Source organism: Plasmodium malariae, assembly GCF_900090045.1.
Source record: "Plasmodium malariae genome assembly, chromosome: 9".
NCBI lineage: Eukaryota > Apicomplexa > Aconoidasida > Haemosporida > Plasmodiidae > Plasmodium > Plasmodium malariae.
Window position 1 is genome coordinate 1,009,357 of NC_041783.1, and position 24,404 is coordinate 1,033,760.

Genomic DNA, 24,404 nt, shown 5'->3' on the forward strand with positions numbered 1-24,404 from the left:
CACAACTTTAATTTTTCGTTCCTTCTTAATATAAAACTTTAAAAAAAAGGGAAAAGGAAAATACTTAAAATATTTTTAAAAATTATGTATATATTATATATATACCCATTAAACTATATTAAAAAGTAATATTGCAAATTGCAGCAGTAAAAAGATTGTAACACGTACATATATATAAAAATATGTATACCTATATATTTTATTATATTACGTTCATTTAAAATATTTTTTTCATAATTTTTTTTTTTTTTTTTTCCTTTTATAGAATAATATAGTAAGTGCAACTTTTTGAATTTTTTTCACTTCGTTTGCTTTAAAATTGTAATATTTAAATATTTATATACAACTGTAAATTTTCCAAAAAAAAAAAAAAAAATTAAAACAATTATACGGTCACGTATATGTACTTATATGTATATATATATTCTAATAATAATAAGGAAAAATAAAACAATTTTCCTTCGCAAGGTTATATGTAGTTCAGTGTATGTAAACTACATGTTTAAATTGAACTACCTTTAAATCATGTGCGAGAAAAAAAGGACGTTTATATATAAATATATACATAAGTTATAATTATATATATATGTATGTATATATACATACTTATGTATGCTTATATATACATATTTATGTATTCATATATACTATATATGTATTCATATATACATATATATGTATGCATATACGTACATAGAATTTACTGAATTATCCCATTTTGGGGGGGGGGAGCTTTAAAAAATGGAAAATATTAAAAATTTGAAAAAATCCTTAGAGAATAAGTATGTAAAATATTTTGAAAAAAAGAGTAATGAAAAGGCGTCTGCGAATGAAGATCAAATAAATGAAAATATAAATAATGTTCATACGTTAAATATAAAAAAGGAAAAAGGTATAGATACATCGAATGAAATTATACAAGATGAAAATGAAAAAAAAGGAAATAGTAATAATTTATATAATATGAAAAATGCTAGCGTAAAAGACCGGGGGAACATAATTGAAAAGGAAACAAATATCTTAAACTATTCAAGTAGTGTATTAGATGAAATAAATAATAGAGACAATACTGATGATACTAATGGAATAAACAAAAGATTAATTAAAAGGGAAGATGAAACAAATGGTAATTTAATAGGAAATAATAATAAAAGAATATTTGATAACGAAATAAAAGAAGGGAGTTCGAAAAGACTAAAAGTTGAAGACTGTACAACAAAGGATTGTGAATTAAGTTTATATAATGTATTAAATAATCTTCTTTTTTATAATAATAAAAATGATATAGAATTATTTATGAAAAAAATAAAAAATAATTTTCTTTTTTATTGGAAAGAATGTGAGTGTCAACTAAAGGAGCTACAAAAATGTTATGTACAAAGTGAAAAGTTAATCAAAGAAATTGTTTGTGAAAATAAGAACGCAATAATAAGTAACAGGAACAGTAGTGTGTGTACTGATATGCAAAGGGAATCAAATGAAATATTAAAAATAGATAAAAAAAGAAAAATATTAAATAATATAATGAACATAAAATTGACATATAGGATCGTTGAAATGTATTTATTTACTATGAGGCAATTTTGTCTTTTATTAAAAGAAAATAATAATTTTATATCACTAATTTTAGATGAAGAAAATATAGAAAAAAAAAATTATGAACGAATAAATGGAAATTTATTGACATTTCAGGCAAAGAATTATGAAGATATTAAAAAGTATACCTTAAAAAAAAAGAAAACAAAGTTATACATGGATGATTTTTTAAAAATTGTAAATAAAAATAACACTTGTTCAAAAGATGAAGTTTCTCATTTCTATACCTTGAAATGTTTAGAAGAGGAAATTTCCGAACGAACTAATGCAAAAGCAGATTTATTATACTTAATGATAAAGAAGAAAGAATGTGCTGAAGAATTTGCTAAACAAGATCAAAGAAAGGTTACATCATATAATAAATTGGCCTTGTTTACAAATAGCATTAAATCAATTATTGATAAATATAATTCATTAGATGTAGAACATTCTAAATATTTATCCACCTTTTACTACAAAATGGTTCATGTTCAAGACGATTTAAACATAAATAATATTTCAGTTTTAAATAATAAAAAACCATTTAATTTTTTGTTTAATTTTAAAGAACAAAGTAATAATAATGATGTATTTACATATATGAAATATAATGTTGTTACAAAAACTAGAAATAAAGTAAAAAATACTGCACCTTCAAAATCCAAAGAGGAGGATGTCCATGAGGAATATATAAGTATAAATGTTTATACAAAGGATAATTTTGACATTTCTATTTTACCTGATATAAAATATCTTAAATATTTGAATGTACAAATAGATGTCTCATATTTGTTTAGTACTGATTGTTTAGTAGCAAAAACGGATCTTATTGAATTCATAGGGTTGAATGATGGTAGAAAATTTCTTTCAGATATATACAGCAACCAAGATCACTTTGTTTTGTTTTCTGAAGATATAAATCATTTTCACAATTTTAAATACGGATTCCCCTTCTTTTGGCTAAATGCCCTTGCGGAAAAACCGTACGAACTTGAAGCACTGGGTGAAACAGTACAGAGTAACCAGTTGAATAAAAAGGAGGACAACAACAGCAGCGGTAATAGTAACAGTAGTAACAAAGGCAATACTACCGATCAATCACAAAAAGAGAAACTACATAGGAATCAGTTATTAGAAATATACAACTGGCATTTAAATAGAACCCTAGATGTGTCTATATTTTTCTCCAAAATATTTACAAGGGGTAAAAAGAAAGTAAAAACGTACATATATATGTATATATGTATGTATATACATATTATGGGGTGAAAAGTAGGGCTTAATTTATTTTTTTTCGAATTGCCCATATGCAAAATGTGTATATATATGTATAATGTAAATATATGTATGCATTACACAATACGTAATAAGTAAATTTATATACGCATGTATTTCTTTTATTGTTATCTGTTTAGTCTTATTTAGGATATGGGACATTTGGCAAATTCATCATTATAAGTAAATTAAACATTTTTAAATTGTCTTTTGAAAAAATAAAATTTATTTTTTTATATTTACGTTAATATTATTATTTTTATCATATTTGCTACCATTGAAATACTATGTGTAGGTATTACCCGAATGTTTTCCCCCCATTCTCGCACGAAAAGCATCTTGAAGCCTTAAAGAAAATTCAGTCAGTTTCGTTGCAGCAAATATCTTATTTTGACATTATAATGGAGGAAGCTTACTTGAAAGAGGAACAAGAAAACAACGATGTAATTAATTAAAATTATGTAAAACTTGGCATATATATATATATATTTTTTTGAATTATTAAATATCTGAATATTTCATTTTAGTCTATTTTTGAGAGAAACTTTTAAGTTGTGTAATTTTATACTTTTAAGATTTTACCATGTGGAAAAGATGTAATTTACCATTATATTAATAGCTTAGATTTATCCATTTCTTTCCAATTTTTTCAAATTCTTATAAATTACGTTTAAATGTTATTATTATTGTTTTTTCGTAGGAATGCAGTAAAGATAATATTTATGCATGTTGCTTTATTCAGTTATATGATTCCTGTATGGTTAAGGCTTATATCAGTATCCCCTTCAACGGAAAGTAAAATTATATATAAAAGGAAAAAAAAAAAAAAGAATTATATGAATTCTTTGCAAATTAGTAGAATAAAATATACTGTATAAAAGTATACCTTTTTACATGTACTTATATATATATATACTTTTTTTTTTTTTTTCTGTTTAACCTTAATAGGGAACCATGTTTTAGTGTATTTTTAACAAAAAAAAAATACTCAAGAAGGCTAAAGGTAATAATTTGAAGGAAAAGTAAAAACGTTCATCTTAATTTAAATATGTACACCTCTAATGTTTTTTTTTTTTTTTTTTTTTTTTTTATCAAGAAACTACAAGATTATTTGAACACGACAGTTATAAATAAACATTCCAAAGTTGAGGACACCCAAAGACAAATAATACTAACACTTCAGATAGCAAAATTAAGGGTAAGCATTTATTTAATGTGTATCCATATTTATACACGTGTGAACGTATATTTATGTTTGTGTAAATGTGTACATATACTTGCATATATATATATATATATGTAGCTACTTAAAAAGCTTTTTATTTTATTTATCATTACCACTTTTTTTTTTTCAGGAGGGAGCTCATAAATATTATAAGTCATTTAGCAAAAATTCCACACTTATATTTGATGAAGAAATAAGTTGAAGCGATACATAAGTATATATCCTTTTTGTATTTTCACAAAATTTGCTTAAAAATCATGTAAGAAGTACTTAAATTTTTAAGTGACTTAAACTTGTATCCATGTCTTGAATCTTTTTTTTTTTTTTTTTTATTATTATTTATTTATATATATATTATTATTAATTTTTTTTTTTTTTTAACACGTATTTATAATAATTTATAATTTGTAATTATTATTATAAGATTAATTAAATTAATTTTATTTATTTTATTTATTTTTTTTTTAATTTGTCAACTGCTTAACATTTGAATTTTGTAGTATTCTTGTAAAATCATATTTGTGCAAAAAAAAAAAAAAAAAAAAAAAATTGAAAACAAGTACCTTAAAAACATTTTTAACGGAATTAAAAAAAATATTTTTCATTACACTTTTTAAAATTTATAAAAACAAAAGAAGATAACAATAATGAAAATTACAATAATTAAATAATTTAGTAAATTTATCTTCATGTATTCTTTGTATCATTGTATTCTTTGAATTCTCTGAATTTTTTTAATTTCTCAAGTTCCTCAAATTTATCTTCATTTTTTTTTGTACACATCCCATAATAAACAATTGAAATAGAAAAATAAAAGAAAACTAATAACAAATTAATGAAACTTTTTTAAAAATATTGAATATTTTTTTTTAAAGCAAAATGCATATATTTGTGTTTAGTAAAAAGTAGTATCAATAAACAAAAAAAAAAAAAAAAAAAAGATGCAAAACATTGTTGACCCAGATAATACCGTACTTTATAGTGGTGTAAATTTGCGGAAGTATATTGGCGCATTGCACACTATTGAAGAAGATGATGAAAACAATAATGACAAAAATAAAAAAGGTGAAACTAATGAAAAGACTGAAACAAATGTAAATAACGCAAGCAACTATAATAAAGAAAATAACGTAAGCAGCTATAATAACGAAAAGAATTATTCACTAAGTAACGACATGCAGAAGAAAACATCCAACATTTGTAATGAGCATACCATGGACGGTTGTAGAAATATACTAAAGGAATGGAATATAGAGCACACTAGTGATGATTATGTCCATCCCTTTTCTTCTATTAATAACTACTTAAGCAATAAAAATATATCTAAAGAATATTTAAACAATAATGAAAAATCAAATACAAGAAAGAACCTAGAAGAGGCTGTAAACAGAAGAAGAAAAATTAAGGAAATGATATCAGCCTATAATTCTCTAAACTTAAGTTTATCTAGTTGTAACTTCGAAAATTTAGATATTCGAAAAAAAACATCTCTATATCATTCTGATAATAGTTTTGAAAAGGATGAACAAATTGGAATTAGTTTAAAAAAAAAAACATCAGAAAGAAATTATTCAGGTATAACTAACCAAGTGCAAGATAAAAAGGAAAATAATGACTATTACCGAGATAACAATAATGAAAGTAGTTGTAATATTATTAATAATAAGAACATGAATAACGACTGCATTAGTTCTACTTATGAAAATAATATATCGCACTTGCACAATAACTATTTAAATAATTGCTACACTAGTAAGGATAATATAAAATCTAGAATAAATGAAATTTCATTAGATAAATTATGCATTAATGGTAGTAATAGTGACAACACTAATGACAATAATAATGATAAGAATAATGATAAGGAAAATGACAATGATGACGAAATAGAAGACTACAAAACTTTTTTAACTTTAGATAGTAATAATACTATTTTCAAAACAAAACCTCTTAAACTACCAGATATATCCTTCCTAAATAACAACAGCAGCAATTATAGTTACCTAGGTTTTAATAACAGGGACGAGGAGAACAATCATGGTAATAGGAATGACAATAATAATAGTAATACTTTTCTTAGAAATAGAATTCTTTATGAAACGTTAGATGGTATGTCTTTCTACTACGATGAAAATGGTAATGATAATAATAACAGTTATAACAATTATAAAAATAGTAACAATAATAATAAAGATAAGGAGATATTTAATTTTATCTCGGAGCTAAATGGTGAAAAGAGTGCACTACAAAACAGGACAGGTATATATGAATATAATAGTAAAAATTTCTTAGATAACAATGTTAACTTTTTTGAATTAAAAAAGGAAAGTAAAAACAATATAGTTAAGAATTATATAAAAATCAGTAAGGTAGAAAATTCTAACATAGAACATTTAATTAATAACGGTATTAGTAGCATTAACAATGTCATCAATGTTGACCATGTAAAGCATAACAATTTGAACAATAACAATACTATCAACTGTAGTAATATCGTAGGTAATAAAATAAAAAGTTATGCTAAAACTTATTTGGATTATAAGAACTACGAACAAAATAGTAGAATAATTTATAAAAATGCTTTTGAAAATAATTATTATAAAAATCAGCCCATAAGTTACAATCGAAAGAAAAGTAGTGATAGGTTAAAAAGTAGCATTATTTATAATAACCCTAGAATTAACAAAAATGAAAAAGATATAAGTTATTTAAATAAAATTAATAACAGTAGCATCATTCATCATTCTCCATATAAATCTAATAATAAAATAGTTCAAGATATATGTAATTATAACGGTGCATACAACACACACAATAATTTTAAGTTGAGTCATGTAGATCACGATCCACATGTATATGACATAAATAAATTTATGAATGAAAGTGAGAATTACATGAACTCTTCTTCCTGTATTAAAAATATAGAAAATTTTAAAGAATTGCTAATAAGTGTAACAAAAGATAATTTAAATGAATATATAAAATGCTTACAAAATATTAATAATAAAAAATTAAAGCACTATACTTATTCTATTAAACAGGTAAATAATTATAACCTTAGTCAATATTTAAATGAAAAATATAAAGCCGCTATTCCGTTAAAATGTATTAAAGAATCAGTGTTAAGCAACTCTGATACATTTTCCTCCATACAGAAGTCTGTAAACGATAGTGATGAATTAAGCACATCTACCTACGGGAAGGATAATAGAAGTGCAAATTTTGTAAATAAACGTGCAGTAAAAGGTGGTAGCCAGGGTAGTAGCGTAAATAGGAGTAGTCGCAGTAGCAGTAGTAGTAACGGTAGTAATAGCAAGAGCAATTGTAGTAGAAGCACGAATAATGATACCACTAAATCGAAGCAGCAATTTTATAAAAATAAAAAAATGAATAATTCAAAATACACGAATGCATTAGAGACCATTCGTACAAATAAATTTATTTCTTGTTCCAAAGAAATAAAAAATGAACGAAACTTGAGTTTAGTTCATAGAAATAAAAATAGTAATAGAAATAGAAAAATAGATATGTATAATAAATTTAGTAGTAGTTATGATTATCTTAACAAAGTTAAACCAAAAAAAACACAAACACCTATAATTAGTAAAAATGAATTTCCTTATACTATGGATAATAGTTCTAATGATAATTTAGATAAATTAGATTATTTAAATAAAAAAAAAAAGAAGGATAATAATATATATAGCATCAATGTTGATAGCTCTAAATATGAATGTGCTCATAAAAATTTAAAAAAAAAAAAATTACGTGAACATTCATTAAGCAAAAAAAAATATCCTATAGGAAACGATTTTTATAGCTTAAATTATGAAGATAGTTATTCTCAAAATGATTATAAAAAATGCTGCATAAGAAATGATATTACACATTTTCAGAAAAAAAAAAAAAAAAAAAAAAAAAAAAATATATATAGCAGCAGTAACAATGGTAACAATAACACATTGCACACAACACAAAATAAAAAAAATATATTTTTTCCTTTTAATTCAGATTCAGAGGATTATAACGAGCAACTAAGTAGTTCATCTATTTCGATACTAAGAAATAATTCAAGTAAAAATAATCATAAGGAGTTAGAATTCAATGGTGAGCATAGCAATGTGAAAAATTATGCTGCACATGGTAGAAGCGTAAGTAATATTAAAAATAATAACAGTGGTAATAATAACAGTGGCAATAATAATAATAGCAGTGGTAAAATTAATAATGACAGCAATGGTGATTATAGTGGTGAGAGAAATATTACCGATGATGATAATAAGAAAGAACAGAATAAATATACATACAGTGCTGACAGAAATATATATAGAAATAAATTTGAGTACAAGGAAATCGAAAATTGCAGCTACTATGTAGAAGGCAAATCCTTAGAAGAATCATCTAGCAGCAATACAAATGAAAATGAAAATAAATATATATTATGCAATTTAAGTCAAAATAACACGAATGAAAAAAATACGTACGAATATGGAGATATTAAAAGGAATGAAGCGGACCATGCATTTACGTACAGTAAGCATGTTGATAAAAATGAAAAGAGTAAGGAACAGTTGGAAAATACAAATAATAATTTATGTCTTATTAAAAAAAAGAATTCAAAAAATTATAATGAGCAAAATAAAAAATTACATAAAACTGATTTTTCAACAATGGAAAGTATGAACACACGATATAAATATGACAATTTAGATAAAAATAACACTTTGACTTATTTTACGAATATAAATAGAAAGGAAAAATTAAACAATAATGAAGAATACTCAAAGGAAGGTCCCTCATCCTACAGCATAAAAAGAGAAAGCAGTTTTTTTAATAATAATATTAATAATAATATTAATAATAATATTAATATTAATATTAATAATAATAATAATAATAATAATAATAATAATAATAATAATAATAATAATAATAATAATAATAATAATAATAACGATATTAGTAACAGTGTTTTATTTTTAAATAAAGAAGAAAAAGACCTTATTGAAGAAAAAATGGGTATTTTAAATGTTAATTTTCAAAACAGTTCAAAACATTATGAAAATTTCAGGAAAAATACAGTAGATATTTCAAATAGTATTCAAGAGAGTGATAATTTTAACTGTGAACATTCCATATATACAAATAATAACAAAGGAATAGATATTAGAGAAATTATTAAGAACAATAAAACAAGAATAGAAAATTTGTATGATAATGAAGTAAGTCAAAATGAGTCATATATAAATGGTAATAAAAATGCAAATGAAAATGCAAATGTTAATGCTAATGTTAATGCTAATGTTAATGTAAATGTGAATAAGTGTAATAATAAAATAAATGATCATATGGAGTTGCATAAACATTCCCGTTGTGCGTTAAACAAATTTGATAATTTTTATAATTCTGAAAGTGATATTTCTTACTCCATTAATTCGTATAACGACGAAATGGAGAATAAAAAAAACATAATTAGTTGTTCATTAGATAGTTTTAATGAAGAATTTGACAACCCTATTTCAGTACCTTCACCAGCAGCTTCCTTTTTTTCTGGTATCAGTTTATGTTCTTCTGTACATAACGAAAATGTAAATGAACAAAATTCTTTTAGTTTGACAGACAATCAAATTAATGTAAGATCAACACAAAATAATAGTTCGGATGATAAAAGGAATTATTATGTTAGAGATCATAATGACGGAAGTGATTATCTTCAAAGAGGTCATTTACTCAATAATAATAGTAGAATGATTAATGCATATAATTGTAGTGGCAATAATAAAATAAATACAAATATAAATTCGCTAAACTACGATAATACAGATTTTAATATGCACAAAATGGGGAACAACATAAACAAAAAGGGTAACATATACAATGAGGGAAATAACACACACGAACATTACAACGAGCAGCACAAAAAAAACATAAGTGATAATTCTTTTGGTGATCCTAGTCTCATTAGTAAAAAAATATATGACGACAAATCATTTTCCTATCTGCATCACTGTCCAAAACAAAATGACAACTCAAGTTGTAGTGACGAGTTAATCAACTTAAAAAAAAAAAATTATCATGAGACAAATGATATGCCGCAAGTAATATTAGATAAAAAATATATAAATGTGAATAACATACATAGGAATAATAACGACATACTTATAAGTAAAAAAATAAATATGCTTGATGATACATTGAGTGAAAGTAGTGTATATAATAAAAAAAGTATAAATAATAGTATTTTAACGAATAATATAAAAAATGTAGATAAAAATTTAATATATGAGAATAATAATATTATCATGCCAAAGGCATATCAAGAGATGTATCATAGTAATAATTGTGATTTTATGAAAATGAATAATTTACCTGATACGTTAAGAAATAATAATATGATGAATTTAAAGGATCCAAACTGGAACAATAATAGTTGTAACAGCAATAATAACAATAGTAAACAATTGGAGAATAAAAAAAAATTGACCCACAAAATAGTTAACACTTTAGAAATAAAAGAAACGAAAATAAAAACAAAACAGGGTGTATTTGAAATAACGTGTGGTGGAGAAGTGTTGTTTACATTTTTAGGAAGATCAGAAATTAAAGAATATAAAAATGTGAAAAAAGAAAAAAACATTAATATAGACATCACAAAACCAAGAGAATTACTTTTTATGATTGAAATAAACGGTATAAATATCAAAATAAAAGACGTTCTAATGAATATTATTTTAGATTTCTACAATTTATTTGAAGAAGAATTACCAAAGGCACACAAAGCAAGATATGAATATGCATATGATGTAGTAGAAACTTTAAAAAAACATACTCCTAAAATATCTCTAACAAAAAAGTGGTTAGGTATATATAACTTAATGAGTAATGGAAGTACCCCTGATTTTATTGCATCATTAACAAACAACATTTTTATTGAAAAAATTGAAATTAAAGAATACCATGTAACATTTATCTTGAAAGATAGAAATACAATAACCTTACATATCGATGATTTAAATGGAATAACTACAAAATTTACGAAACAAATAGCAGATAAGAAAGAAAAAAATAATGATCACAAACATGGGGATACCAAAGATACCGATGAATTGTTTAAAGAACTAACAGGAGATAATGAAGATGTAAAAGTTATTTTATTAAATTTACAGAAATTGCTAAAAAAGACAGGAATATCAATTGATATAATTATTCAAAATTGGTGTAATACTTTACAAGCTTATTCACAGTGTCTTCGTTTGTTAACAAAAGGAAACGCTGAGTATACGTTGAAACTGAAGAAGGTGTTGGCAAACATAACAGAAAGGACTGAAATTCACAAGAGGCATATCTACTTTTCCATATTTCCCATAATAATTGAAGAGTGAGAAAAAGTCGTATTTCTGTGACGAAGTTCCTTTATCCCCTTGCTTCCTTTTTGCTAGTACCTACATGTCTATCCATCCATTTGTCAGTGTATTTATCATTGTGTTTATTAGTATATTTGTTGCTAGACTTATCACTATGCTTATAGTTATGTTTATCAACTTATCCATGAATGTGCTTCTATTAATGTGTCTACCTATGTGTGTATCAATATATTCATTCTACAAATATCCATATCAGCGTGTTTAATCTATCTTTTTTACCCATCTATATACATATGTTTGCACTTGCATATAAGAAGATTTTTTTTTTTTTATATATATATATACATCCCTTACTTCTTATCAAGTTCATGTGTCCCTTTGTCTTAACACATAAGTACATTTATTCACATACGTGCATATATTTGTACCACTTTTGTCCCAGTAATATTTTTTAAGTAAAAAAGAGGAAATATTGAATCTATAATATCACCTATTTTACATTTTAAATATTTTTTTTTTTTACACATTGTTTTAGTTAACCCTTTTATGAAATTCTCCCCTTTCAAATAAGTGAACATAATATATAATTCACATTTTAATAAAATTGATTAACTTCGTTTCGTTTATTCCTAAAATTTTTATTTTTCTGCAATGTGCAAATTTTCTTATAAAAAAGTAAAAATTAAAAATGTAATAAAGTACATACGAAGTAGTTGAAAAAATAAAAAAATAAAAATAAAAATAGCCTTTTTGAGAGCTGTCAATGGAAAATAATAAAGAGGTGCAAAAAAAAAAAAAAAAAAGATAGAATAACAGTTTGAGCATGGTCCTTTTTTAAATTATTTTAATTTTTCATTTTTTCATTTTTCCGTTTATTTTTTTATTTTTTCTCTTATAATGAATAAGCATACAAAGCAAAATTGATAAATAAAATTACTAAAATGAATATCAGGCAAAAAAAAAAAAAAAAAAAAGAGATATAAATATTACAAGAATAATTTCCTTCCTAATTTAGTAAAAAATAGATCATAATTTGAAATATAAAAAAGTAAGAATAAAAGAATAAGAGAAAAAAAGTTAAAAAGTAAAATATTTAAAAAAAAAAAAAAAAATTCTATACAGTCGTTGTATACGCTGTTTCACCTGGAGTCATTTTCTTTTAAATAAATTGATGTCTATACTCAAGTGAAAAAAGAAATTTGTGTATTGGAAAAGATGGAAAACTGTAGAATGTACGGCCTAGAATTTTCCCCGTCAATAGAATTTAATAATTATGAGGGAGGTGTAAAAGTAACAAAAAAGTTAAATATAAAAAATACAACTAAGAATATAGTGAGGTTTCGATTTTTATTTCAAATAAGTTCCTATTTTACTTACCCATTGCAAGAAATAGAAAATATTAGTCCTGGTTTAAGTAAAAATTATTTCATAAGTTTTCTGAACCCCTTAAATGATTTTCAAACAATTTGTGAGACATTAAATATATTAATAATAGAAGACAAACAGAAAGAAAAAAAAATATCTATAAAACTAACTGCTACTCCTTTAAAATGTGATGTAATTTTTTCATCGGTATTAAACTTTAACGAAATGGTAATAAAGCAAAAAACTATAGAAGAAATGGAGATAAAAAATCAAGGTACATTAAATACTGTCATCAAATTATCACATAAAAATATATCAAAAGACGAAAAAAAAAAAATAAAAATAAAAATAGAACCATCTCAATTTATTTTAAAAGCTAATCAAAAACAGTCAATACATATAAACATATATTCAGAAGTACCTCGAAAATATAAGGAATACATATCATGTTCTATCATTGAAATACCGAAACAAATAGAAAAACATGTTTTTTCTGAGGAAATTGATAAATCAAATAGGACTATGAATCCTTATGAGAATGAAGAGAAAACTATAAATGATATTATTCAAAGATTAAATCAAGAAAATGTACAAGTTCGTTTAATAAAAAAAAAAATTGAGATGAATTGGGTTTCTGTGCTACCACAAATTAATATATTATGGAAAGAAAATGGGGAAATATTTAAAAAAAGTATAATCAATTTTGGTCAAATAACTCTAGGTCAAAAAATTACTAAAACCATCATCTTGCAGAATCTCACAGGTGCTCCGATTAAAGTCGAGGTAATTACAGCCTTTGCACTATGGGCACAGCATTCACGGCCACGTGATGCATATGTACATATATATATATATATATATATGTACATATGCATAGATTCGCGAATATATTTAGACTTATACATCCATGTAGATATACATTTATATACATACATATATATATATATGTATGTGTACTCACGTAAACATGCTCGTGCAAAGCTCTATTTTTTTCTTGAATAATTTTTTCTCTTTCACGTCCTTTTCATTCTGTAAACTTCACCTCTTCCTTTTTTTCAACGTGTTATTTACTCATTTTCACATTTCCATATTCTCCTTTTTTAAAAGGTTAAAAAGCACAAAGAAAATAACATTTTTACCATTTTAAATGAAAAGTTTACAATGAAGGGAAAAACTAATGAAGAAATTATTTTAAACATAAACGGACACAGCCCCGTTAATCAGTACACTGAGATAATTCAATTTAAAGCATGCAATGATTATTGCATAGAACTATTTCTAATTTGTGAAATTAAAGATATAAAATTGTATTTCTCAAAAATACTTTATCAGTTTGAAAATATGAAATTAGGAGATACAGCTAATGATAAAATTATCATACGAAATGAAGAAAACATAGATCTAGATGTAGAATGTATAAGCACAGGATCATTTTTTAATATAAACAATAAAAGATTTATTATAAAGAAAAATAGTTTTTATTCTATAAATTTAACATGTGATTGTATTTACCCTATAAATGTTTATAAAAGATTGTATTTTTTAGTTCACCTAAATAAACAAATCTTTTATATAGATGTAATCTGTAATTTTTCTATAAATTATAAAATGTGTCCTCTTTCTATGCATCATATATATAGATATAAACAATTAATATATGATAAACAAACCTTATACAACTCTTATTATGAAAAAAAGGAATATATCGATATTTGGGATTTTCCAGTCGAATATGATTCTTATCAGGATTCCTCATATGAAATATTAAATGAAATAATGGACCTAAATGAAAAGTAGCTTTCGTTTTTTTTTTCTTTTTTTTAAACCATTAGTGGATGCTCATCTCTTAGTATTTCTTCAACACATCGTCTCTATGTTTTATGTGTTAATGTGCATTTACACGTGCATATATGTATATATATATACGGGCAAACATACGTATATACATAAATGCATGCATAGCTATATACAGAGTATGTTATTTTTTAAGGGATGTATTTGCAGTTCCTACGGAGTTAGAAGTTTTAGAATTCGAAGAAAAGGATTTAATGATCATAAACAAAACACCAATAGAATATACATGCGTATGGTCAAATGCTTTAGGTGTAAATAGAAAGAAATCAAGTATTTTTGTAGTAACACCTTCAGAAGCAAAACTGTTACCTTTCGGTTATCTGATATTTAGGTATCCATCAGGAGATTCATTGCATAGACCCTTTTTTGTCAACATATGGGCATACATGCATATGTGCATACATACACGTATGCACACATACATACCACTCATAATTTCAGTATGTTTTTCTTTTTCTATTTCGTTCCCTTAATGAGTATATTTTAACTCCTCATTTTTTAAGAGTTAAAAACGTAAAAAGCCTAAAGGAAAAATATACTCGAGAAGTATGCGAATGCATTGTATTCCCTTCTAATAACAAAGATTATACAAAGTGCAATAGTAAAACATTATTACCACCCATATTTTTATATGTTACTGTTTACCAATTCAAGATCAAATATTTATGTGAGACGGAAAATGTAGCTCACAGTTTATTTTTCTTTCCAAAACATATTTCATTCTTAAACATGATTGAAGAAGAAAACACGTATGCTATTGCTAAATTTGAAAATAGCACCGATAATACCCAAATCATCGATTTTACACAATTCAAAAGTGATGTTGAAAGCATAAGGTAAAGACGGAAGTGCAAAAAAAAGAATAATACATAATATAAAATAATATGGCATAATATAATAATGTAAGATATAGCATAATATAGTAAGATATTATGTAATAAAAAATTGTAAATACAACTATTTAAAATTTTTTAATTTTTTCATTTATTTTGTAGAGTATATCCCCTGATAAACTATATACCTAAAAAAAGTTTTTTAAATGTAGTTATTTTTTATTCTCCAAAAAAAAGAGAATTAGCTCATTCAGAGATAAAAGTATACTACGTAGTAAACGGAATTGAGAAAAAGTATATATCTGTGTTTGTTTCACATGAAATAAATAATGTTGTGTTAAACAGAGATGACCCCAATATAGTAAGAATAATTTTTTTTTTTTTTTTTTTTTTTTAATAAATTCTAATTAGATTTCCACCGTCTGTTGCTAGTAGTGTTGTCTTCATTAATATATTATCATTACGCATGTTAGTATTACGCATATTATCGTTACGTTTATTACCATCATTCATATTAGCATTATTAATACCGTCAATACTAATACTACCTCTATTTTGCTGTATTGTTTTCATCGGCTTCGTAAAGAATTTACCCTACGTAAGCATCGAGACAGAAAGCACTAAAAAAGTGCCAATTGAAAACATGACCGAGAGAAATGTTTTATGTTTGCTGATTAAAGAAGACGCAGATGAAATTGTTAATATTACTATAGAAGGAAAGAAAGATATTCCTGAACAAGAAAAAGACGAGGATACTGATGAATTTGAAGACAAAGAATCAAATATAAATAAAGAATCTAGCTCGCTTATTAATAAAGAAAAAAAATATAATTTTTTCTTTTTTTGCTTACTACCTTTTGAAAAGAAAAATTTACATATATCAGCTTTTTCCGACTTTACTCTAAGTAAATCTGTACCTTTACTTTTCACCTATGCATTATATATAAATGATACAGATATGGAAAATAAGTTTACATATTTAAAAAAAAATATGAGAGATCATATGAAAAGTTGTAAGAAGTTCGTTATTAACGTTAATATAATAAAATGTTCCCTGACACTCCACCCTAAAATAATTGAAAGCAAACCGATAATTTGCGGAAAACAATATAACGCAAAAGTAAAGAACACAAATTTAAAAAAATTAAATAAATCACTATAATGGAACGTATTTTGAAACATACTAGTTATACATTCTTTCTATCTTTACATATTTATTTATCCGTTCATTCGTTTATTCGTTTTTTCGTTTATTTATTTTAGATAAGGATACATAATGAACATCCTGTGAAAGTGAACTTTAAGACTAAGGCTGAAATTGTTCAAGTAGACAACTCAAAAGTTTTCGGTATGTTGCTAATGTACATTTTAATTCATAAATTGATATAATATTTTTTCAAATTTTACTTATTTTATTTTTTTCAAAGATGAAGAGGAAATTAAAGAGGCAGGAAAGGACATAATAATGAAGAAGAATGAAGACGTAATAAATGCCTTTTCAGATAAATATTTCTATGTTAGTTTTAATACTAAGAGAAAGGGGCGTTTCATTTACCGATTTTTCACCATTGTGGGAGGTAATATATAAAATACAATTCACATAATTATATACGTATGGGAAAATTATATATGATATATTTCTTTCAAGTTAACAAAAACGATATTTAAAATGTTCATTTTTGTAGAAAAAAAGTATAAAAAAAAAAAAAAAAAATAACGGAAGAGGAAGAAGGAGAAATAAATAAACAAAGAAAGAAATAAAGAAAGGGAAATATAAAAAAAAAAAAAAAAGATTACACCCTATGCAATAATAATACATAAATATATATGTACATAAAATAAAATAAGCTTTTGTATTATTTGCTATCCTTCCAGGTGTTCTGTTGATATAATTGTTAACGTGGTTATGCCTTATTTTCAAATTATTGACATAGACAATTTTAAAACCCCAACATCTATATATTGGAATATGATTTCTGCAGACAAAATTAATGAGTATACTTTTACTGTAAATATGTTTGATCATTATATTTTTACAACAGTATTCGTAATAATAAGTCTATCCTTATTTATACAATTAGTTTTTTTTTTTTTTTTTGCAATTAAAATAATATGTTGTAGATATTTAAAAGATAATATTTCCAAAGTAGACATAGAATACAAGAAAAACCAAGGGATGCAGAATATGAAAAAGTTGTTCAATCAATTTAATTATATAGAATTTAACATTGGAAATAATATGCTAAATGAAATAACAAGAGTAAATATAGTTTTGTACAATCCACTGGACACATCACTAAACGTTCAGATAAATACTATAAAATCATATATTCTTCCTATTTTACCCCCTTATGTCAAAAACCAAGAAGAAAAGGTAGAACAAACCTAGAAAAATCTTAAATTTTCACTTAACTATATGTATAAATATAGTATGTACTTATATATATATATATATATATGATCCGTAAATATTGACTAACTCATTTGGAAAAATTAACTTATTTTTGTTATATATTAATTTATATATGTTTATATATATATGTATATATGTTCAGCTAGCGCACATTTTGTATGTAGATAGTACGTTTTGCAATTTTATGAGATGCTTAGACAGTTGTGAGATTAATCCAACAAAATTTAAAATAAACAAAAAAGGCACAAAAATAATTACGTTGCTATATAAGAACAAATATATTGGCTTTCATAACATGCCATTAATTATTGATGTGGAAAACGGAAAAGTAGTTCCCCTGAATTTATGCTCCTTAACTTTTCACCCTAAAGTTCCCCCTATTTATCTGATGAATATAAAGGTATGAAGAAGGAGAAATATATGCATGCATACACGCATACATATATGTTTACATATGTTCATTTGCCTATTCATGGGTGCTCATCTCTCCATTTGCTTAGAAACTTTAAAATTCTTCTTTTTCCTAAGGATTTAAATCACCACGTTTGGGGCTTACAAAATGAGTGTATCATAAATGTAGACCTATTAAATGATAGTGAATTAGATATATTTTATGAAATTGAACAAAACGACAATCTTATAGTTTTAAATCCTAAAGGAATAATTAAAAGGCGAAAATATATTTCTCTCTTTATATTAATTTCAAGATTATCACCATCTATAATTAATGAAACATTGATAATGAAATCGTACTTCAAACATTTGCAGAAGGATATAGTAATATAAATAAAACTCTACGTTATTTTTAACTCTTCATAAGTACATATACATATATATATTTACATATGTGTATTTTTGCATGGTAATATTATTTTTTACAGGAGTTAAATAAAATACAAATAGAGTTAAAGCTAAATAGCACATCAAATGATATATACAAAAATGCATATAAGAAAATTAACATGTTCAATAATAAATATATTATGGATTCTCAGAATCAAAACATTAAGACAAGCTGCTCACATTTTCTCCCTTCTTATTCGTACATATACGTTCAAAATAAGTTGTTTTATATTTCTCCTAGTTCTATTAGCATTTTATACGCCCCAACCAAGTTAAAAAAAAAAACCAAAGACAAAAAAGATATGATATGTTAATATAAGATAAAGTCAAACAAAACTCAAGTTTTCGTATAAATGAATAAAAATAATAAAATTTTGTTTTTCCATTAATTTTAGCTCCTTAATCGAAAGGATTGTTATAATAAAAAATTATTCACCTTTAAAAAGTTTAAAATTCAAAATATCCAATAAAAATACGCTACCTGGAAATATTTTAAAAATATATCCACATAAAGGTTAAATGAAATAAAATAAACAATGTCCCCTTCTTTACAGTCATATTTTATCCATTTTTTTTTATTTAATTTTGTATAATTATAGGAATTGTGGAAAGAGGTGAACAAACAATTTTGCGGTTTAGTTTTATTTTGAATGATATATTGTTAGACATTGAAGGAAATATTCAAATAGAGTTAAAGTTTATAGATGATTATTCTACCACGAAAAGTGAAAATGGGAATGTTATGTGCAACGTAGATGATTCCTTTGAAACGAATATTGGTATGTTTTAAAAAATTGTATTCATTCAAAAAGAAAAATAGAATAAGAAATAATAATAAATATAATAAATGATAAAAATTCATAATAAACATAATTAAAATACTTCCTTTTTCCCTCTATTATTTACTATTTTGTGCTAAATAAATAGAGGAAATATATGAAGACACGAGAGGAGAAAAAAAAAAAAAGGATGCTGAAGATAAGGTTTTATCAATAAATGAAGTTAAAAAGGAGAAAAGATTCGATGATGTGACTTTCTCACATTCCCAAAAAATATTTGAAAATATTAAAATGTTCAAATATACATATGTAATTATGATTCAAAAATAAGAAAATACTCAATTATGTTTATTATTAGCTAACACGATATATATACATTAATTTAATGATTTGAATATACATGCGTATAATAGGCATATATAACATATGTAAATATATTTATGTATATATATATATATATAATGCAAATAGGACAACGTTAATAGAGACATGCTTCAAAAAGCAATTAGGCGATTGTATGGAATTAAAAATGGTATTAGAAATAGATTAAAGCTAATTTTAAGATACACACAACATTATTTTAAAGTAATATTTATAATATTAAAACAATTTTCAATTAATTAATAGAGGACACGGTGAAAAAAGACAATTTAAAAGAACCAATTAAACAAGGAATTAAAAAATATTCAAAGTATTATTTTTATATTCATGTTAAGCTATTTACATGTAATTGTGATGATGCAATGACAAAAAAAAGTAATTTTGAGAATTTGATTCAAACAAATGTTTACCCAAAATTATTGTACTTCAAAAAGTACATGCATCTGCCTATGCCATTGGAGGACAAATCAAAAAGTAAAAATATTAACAAACACACACATATATATACATTGTTACAACTGCTTTAATGTCTCTACTTAACCTATTTACACACAATTCTAAGGATTTTTTAAAAGACATTATTTTGATTTCGACAAATTGGAGAAACTGAAAATTCAGAATGAAAAGGAGAAAGAAGCCCATTACAAGCAAAAATTTATATATCAGAAAAGTTGGAATATATAATATTATTCCTGCAATTTTTTTCATTTTTTTCCCTTTTTTTTTTTATACTTTTAAGCGTTGCATTACATCTTTAATATAATATTTGTAATTTTTCTGAATTTGTTTAGGGGACATATACTGTTGTATGTTTTCGGAGATGTTTAAAAGCATAATTAAAAAACATATTAAAAAGAACTTTAAACAACTTTTTGATATAAGCGCGTGCTCAATACAAACTATTGACAGTATTTTAAAGGAAGATTTAATTGACACAATAACAAGTTTGCTTAATACACCAAAAAAATGATAATGAATATATGCAGCAAATATAATTATAAATGTATACATACACGCATACATATGCACATATATATGCACATATATACCCATATATGTAATAAAAGATGCAGTCGATTTAGATTATTATATTTTTTTTTTCTTTTTTTCTTTTTTTTTTTCTTTTTTCCCTCTCTCTTTATAAGGAAATAAAAAGATGGATTTAATTTCTCAAGTGGAATGTGATTACTCATTTTTGAAGCCGACGATTTTATCCCATATTTTTTCACATATATTTTCAGATATTATTAATAATCTAATAAACGAAAAAATTATGCTTGAAAAAAAGTTCGATTGAAAAATTTCACAAATTAAAACTTTTACATAGCTAAGTAACACAGAAAAAAAAAAAAATTCTTTTATCATATTTGAAAATGCTAATAATGATTTTTATTAAAATCATTATTTTCCTCTATATCATCGTAATAATCTGAGCTATAATTCTCATCTGTTGAATCTCTTCCTGTATTTATGTATTCATCTTTATTTTTATTGTAATCCTCAACTGCTGACTTGATCCTTTTTGCTTCTCTATATTTTTCTATATAAACCTTTAAAATAATATATAAAGAATATGATAAAACCAAAATTGTTGAAAGAAAAAATGGCGATGATCTGAATTCAGCAAGCGATATGGATAAAAAATGACGTTTGATTTTGTTTGGAATATTTAGACAAAATAAGTTTTCTTTAAAAATATTTCTAATAATAAATTCAATTTTTTTATTTAGTAAAATTGTGTAAACCGGGTATAATGCCAAGCAAAATGTACCCACACAGAAGAATTTTGTTAAGATATTTTTATTAAATACAACCCCAAATTTAGAAGTTAATCTATTCCATAAATTTTTGTCTTCTTTATTCAAAGAGTTGTATAAATATTCCTTTCCTCCATTTTCAGAATCTTGTATATGTAAAACATTTTTTAAATTATTATATTTTTTTATAATATCTTTATTATGAATTATTTTATTTTTATTTAAAGTTAACAAATGATATTCTTTTTTGTTAAATCCAATAAATCCATATTCATTAATCATATATTTTCCTTTCTGATGAGGAGAATTGTTATAGTATTGAAAATGCAAATGTTTCCTCAAAGATGTAATATTAATACAGTTGATATTTAAAAAAAAAAAAAGAAAAAAAAAGGGTATAAATTCAAAAATTTTACTTAGCTTCATTTTAAATGATACTTTCATGAATGTCTTTTATTTTAATATATTATTGTAACATATTTATTTTTGTTAATTACAAGGGGGGAAAATGTGTAACATGATTTTTTTTTTTTTTTTTTAAATTACTAATAATGTTTATTCTCATAAATATATATGTGTTATAAATATCTTTGTAACTGTTTTTGAATGCATAATACAAAATTATTTTTTACGCATGTGTGTATTGAAAAATGAGCGTTTATTTTTTTATTTTCCAAACGGTTAAGTGTTCAATGTTTTTTTAATATTAAATTTTACTCTTAAAAAATTTTATATCCTTCACATAATTCATATCTAAATTTTTCTGTTTCATTTCATCGGAAAGGGTTCATATATTTACTAAATGATCTGTTTTTATAAAGAATTATTAATTTTAGCGAATACAATAGGCCATCTTCCTGTTTAAGTCATTTTTGTTTTACTTTGATCACATATTTCTGATGTTTTTTGTTCGTATACTTCTTCTTTATTTTGTTTGTAATACTTATGTATTTTGTTCTTATACCTTTGCTATATTATGTTCGTATATTTTTGTCATTTAATTCACGAACAAAACACCTTTCTATCATTCACCTATATACAAACGATTTCATAAGAAGAAGAAAATTAAGTAAAACATTAAAGCAAAAACCTTAATCTTCATTTTACAGTTACATAAAAAATAGCTTGTAACCACACACAGAGATATATATGTAATATGCACACAAGATATACCAAAAAAAAAAAAAAAAAGTAAATATGTATTTATTTATGAATGTATTATAAATATATATATATATATATATATATATATATATATTTATATGTACATTCACATGGCTGTACAAATAAAAATATTAAAAATTTATAAAAGAAAATAGGAAAAAAAATAACAAAAAAAAAAAAAAATGAACATGGCTAAATAAGCCATCCTACAAACACATGCATACAAAAAAAAAAAAAAAGTATGAACTGTACAGGAAAATCAACACTATAAAAAAAAAAAAAAAAAAAATTAGACCATTATAGAAATGAGAACAAAAAAAACATAAAGGCAAACATCGAAATAATCTTGAATTACTAAGTGGAATTCTAAATTTTAATTAATTTTTATTTTATTTGTTCAACAGGAAAATTAAAATTTATGGAGGGGTAAACATTTTCATTTTAAATGTTGGAATAAGGACAAACAAAAAAAAAAATTTAAAAAAAAAAACGAAAACAAAAAAAAAAAAATTTAGTGGAAATATATGTTAATGACTTTTCCTTAAAATGATGAAAAAAAAAATTTGTGTATATAAATCTATATAATTTTTATTTTAAAATTATGAGGTGATACTGTAAGGGATTAATGCAACTTTTTTTTTTTATTTTTTTACTTTTTATTATTAATATTACCACAATCTCTCAAATGGTTATATTCGTTGTAACAAAATCTCATTTCTTTTAAATCTTGTAATTGAATGTATAGAAAATTTAACTAGTGTATATATATATATATATGTATAAATATTGTACATATAGATACATATACACATACATATAAACATACATATGCACATTATATACACAAACATACATGTGAATATTATTATAATTCCCATATTCACAAACCTCATTTTTTTGTTTATGCATTACTAGCGTATTATAAACATTTTTCACATTAGCAACACATTTAACCTAAATTCTTTTTTTTTACTCCTTTTAAATAATATATAATTTCTAAAAGTTTTTTTTGTTTTATACTGCTATCTATATTTTTTTAAGCACTTAAAGTCACAAGCGCCAACATTTTTATCTCAAAATTGTATTTATTATTTTTTCTATTTTTACCACTTATTTATTTATTAATTCAGTTTTAATATTTTGGTGATCCATTTATTTTATATCCAACCAAAAATTGTTATAGTGTGTACGGTCAATAATTCATTACATGGTAGATACTTTTTATTAATTCCTAAACGTAAATGTGCATTGTTATTGCAATATGTTTTAAGGTTAATATATACATATATATATTTGTATAATTTTTTTTTATAGTTTTAGGATACAAAAATTACTTTCTACAATAACAAGAAAAAAAAAAAAAATTTTAATGTACAAATTATGAAATTTATTCACCTATAAGAGATGGAATGTATTTATTTTTCCTCATTTTATCCTTTTTCATAAGTCTGTAAGTTATGAGTACTTAATATTTTTCTTCATATAAAATATAAGAACTATCGATGGAAGAATGAAAAAATAAAACAAGTGAAGGCGTTTATAATTTTACAAATATACTCAATTTAGAATTTTTACA

At 23.7% G+C, this 24,404-nt stretch overlaps 4 protein-coding genes across 4 annotated transcripts; 3 read left to right on the forward strand and 1 right to left on the reverse strand.

The window, feature by feature from the left end:
* Positions 1–741: 741 nt before the first annotated feature.
* On the forward strand, positions 742–4,277 carry PmUG01_09031600 (conserved Plasmodium protein, unknown function; the record flags this gene model as incomplete). The annotated part of the gene is made up of 7 exons (XM_029005007.1): positions 742–2,779; positions 2,991–3,033; positions 3,146–3,293; positions 3,551–3,645; positions 3,799–3,853; positions 3,947–4,048; positions 4,206–4,277. The coding sequence occupies 7 exons, from the start codon at positions 742–744 to the stop codon at positions 4,275–4,277; spliced, it is 2,553 nt and encodes an 850-aa protein (XP_028861640.1).
* A 739-nt stretch (positions 4,278–5,016) lies between these two features.
* On the forward strand, positions 5,017–11,457 carry PmUG01_09031700 (conserved Plasmodium protein, unknown function; the record flags this gene model as incomplete). Its single annotated transcript, XM_029005008.1, has 1 exon — positions 5,017–11,457. The coding sequence occupies one exon, from the start codon at positions 5,017–5,019 to the stop codon at positions 11,455–11,457; it is 6,441 nt and encodes a 2,146-aa protein (XP_028861641.1).
* A 1,212-nt stretch (positions 11,458–12,669) lies between these two features.
* PmUG01_09031800 (conserved Plasmodium protein, unknown function) lies at positions 12,670–21,204 on the forward strand (the record flags this gene model as incomplete). Its single annotated transcript, XM_029005009.1, has 22 exons — positions 12,670–13,587; positions 13,912–14,597; positions 14,795–14,989; positions 15,162–15,494; positions 15,654–15,852; positions 16,078–16,611; positions 16,755–16,839; positions 16,919–17,068; positions 17,177–17,183; positions 17,367–17,486; positions 17,613–17,865; positions 18,047–18,304; positions 18,433–18,681; positions 18,786–19,018; positions 19,143–19,261; positions 19,347–19,526; positions 19,675–19,835; positions 19,998–20,058; positions 20,154–20,381; positions 20,470–20,577; positions 20,699–20,851; positions 21,053–21,204. 22 exons carry the CDS (start codon positions 12,670–12,672, stop codon positions 21,202–21,204), a joined length of 5,382 nt encoding a protein of 1,793 aa, XP_028861642.1.
* Positions 21,205–21,283: 79 nt separating this feature from the next.
* PmUG01_09031900 (conserved Plasmodium protein, unknown function) lies at positions 21,284–21,946 on the reverse strand (the record flags this gene model as incomplete). Its single annotated transcript, XM_029005011.1, has 1 exon — positions 21,284–21,946. One exon carries the CDS (start codon positions 21,944–21,946, stop codon positions 21,284–21,286), a length of 663 nt encoding a protein of 220 aa, XP_028861643.1.
* Between the last annotated feature and the right edge of the window lie 2,458 nt (positions 21,947–24,404).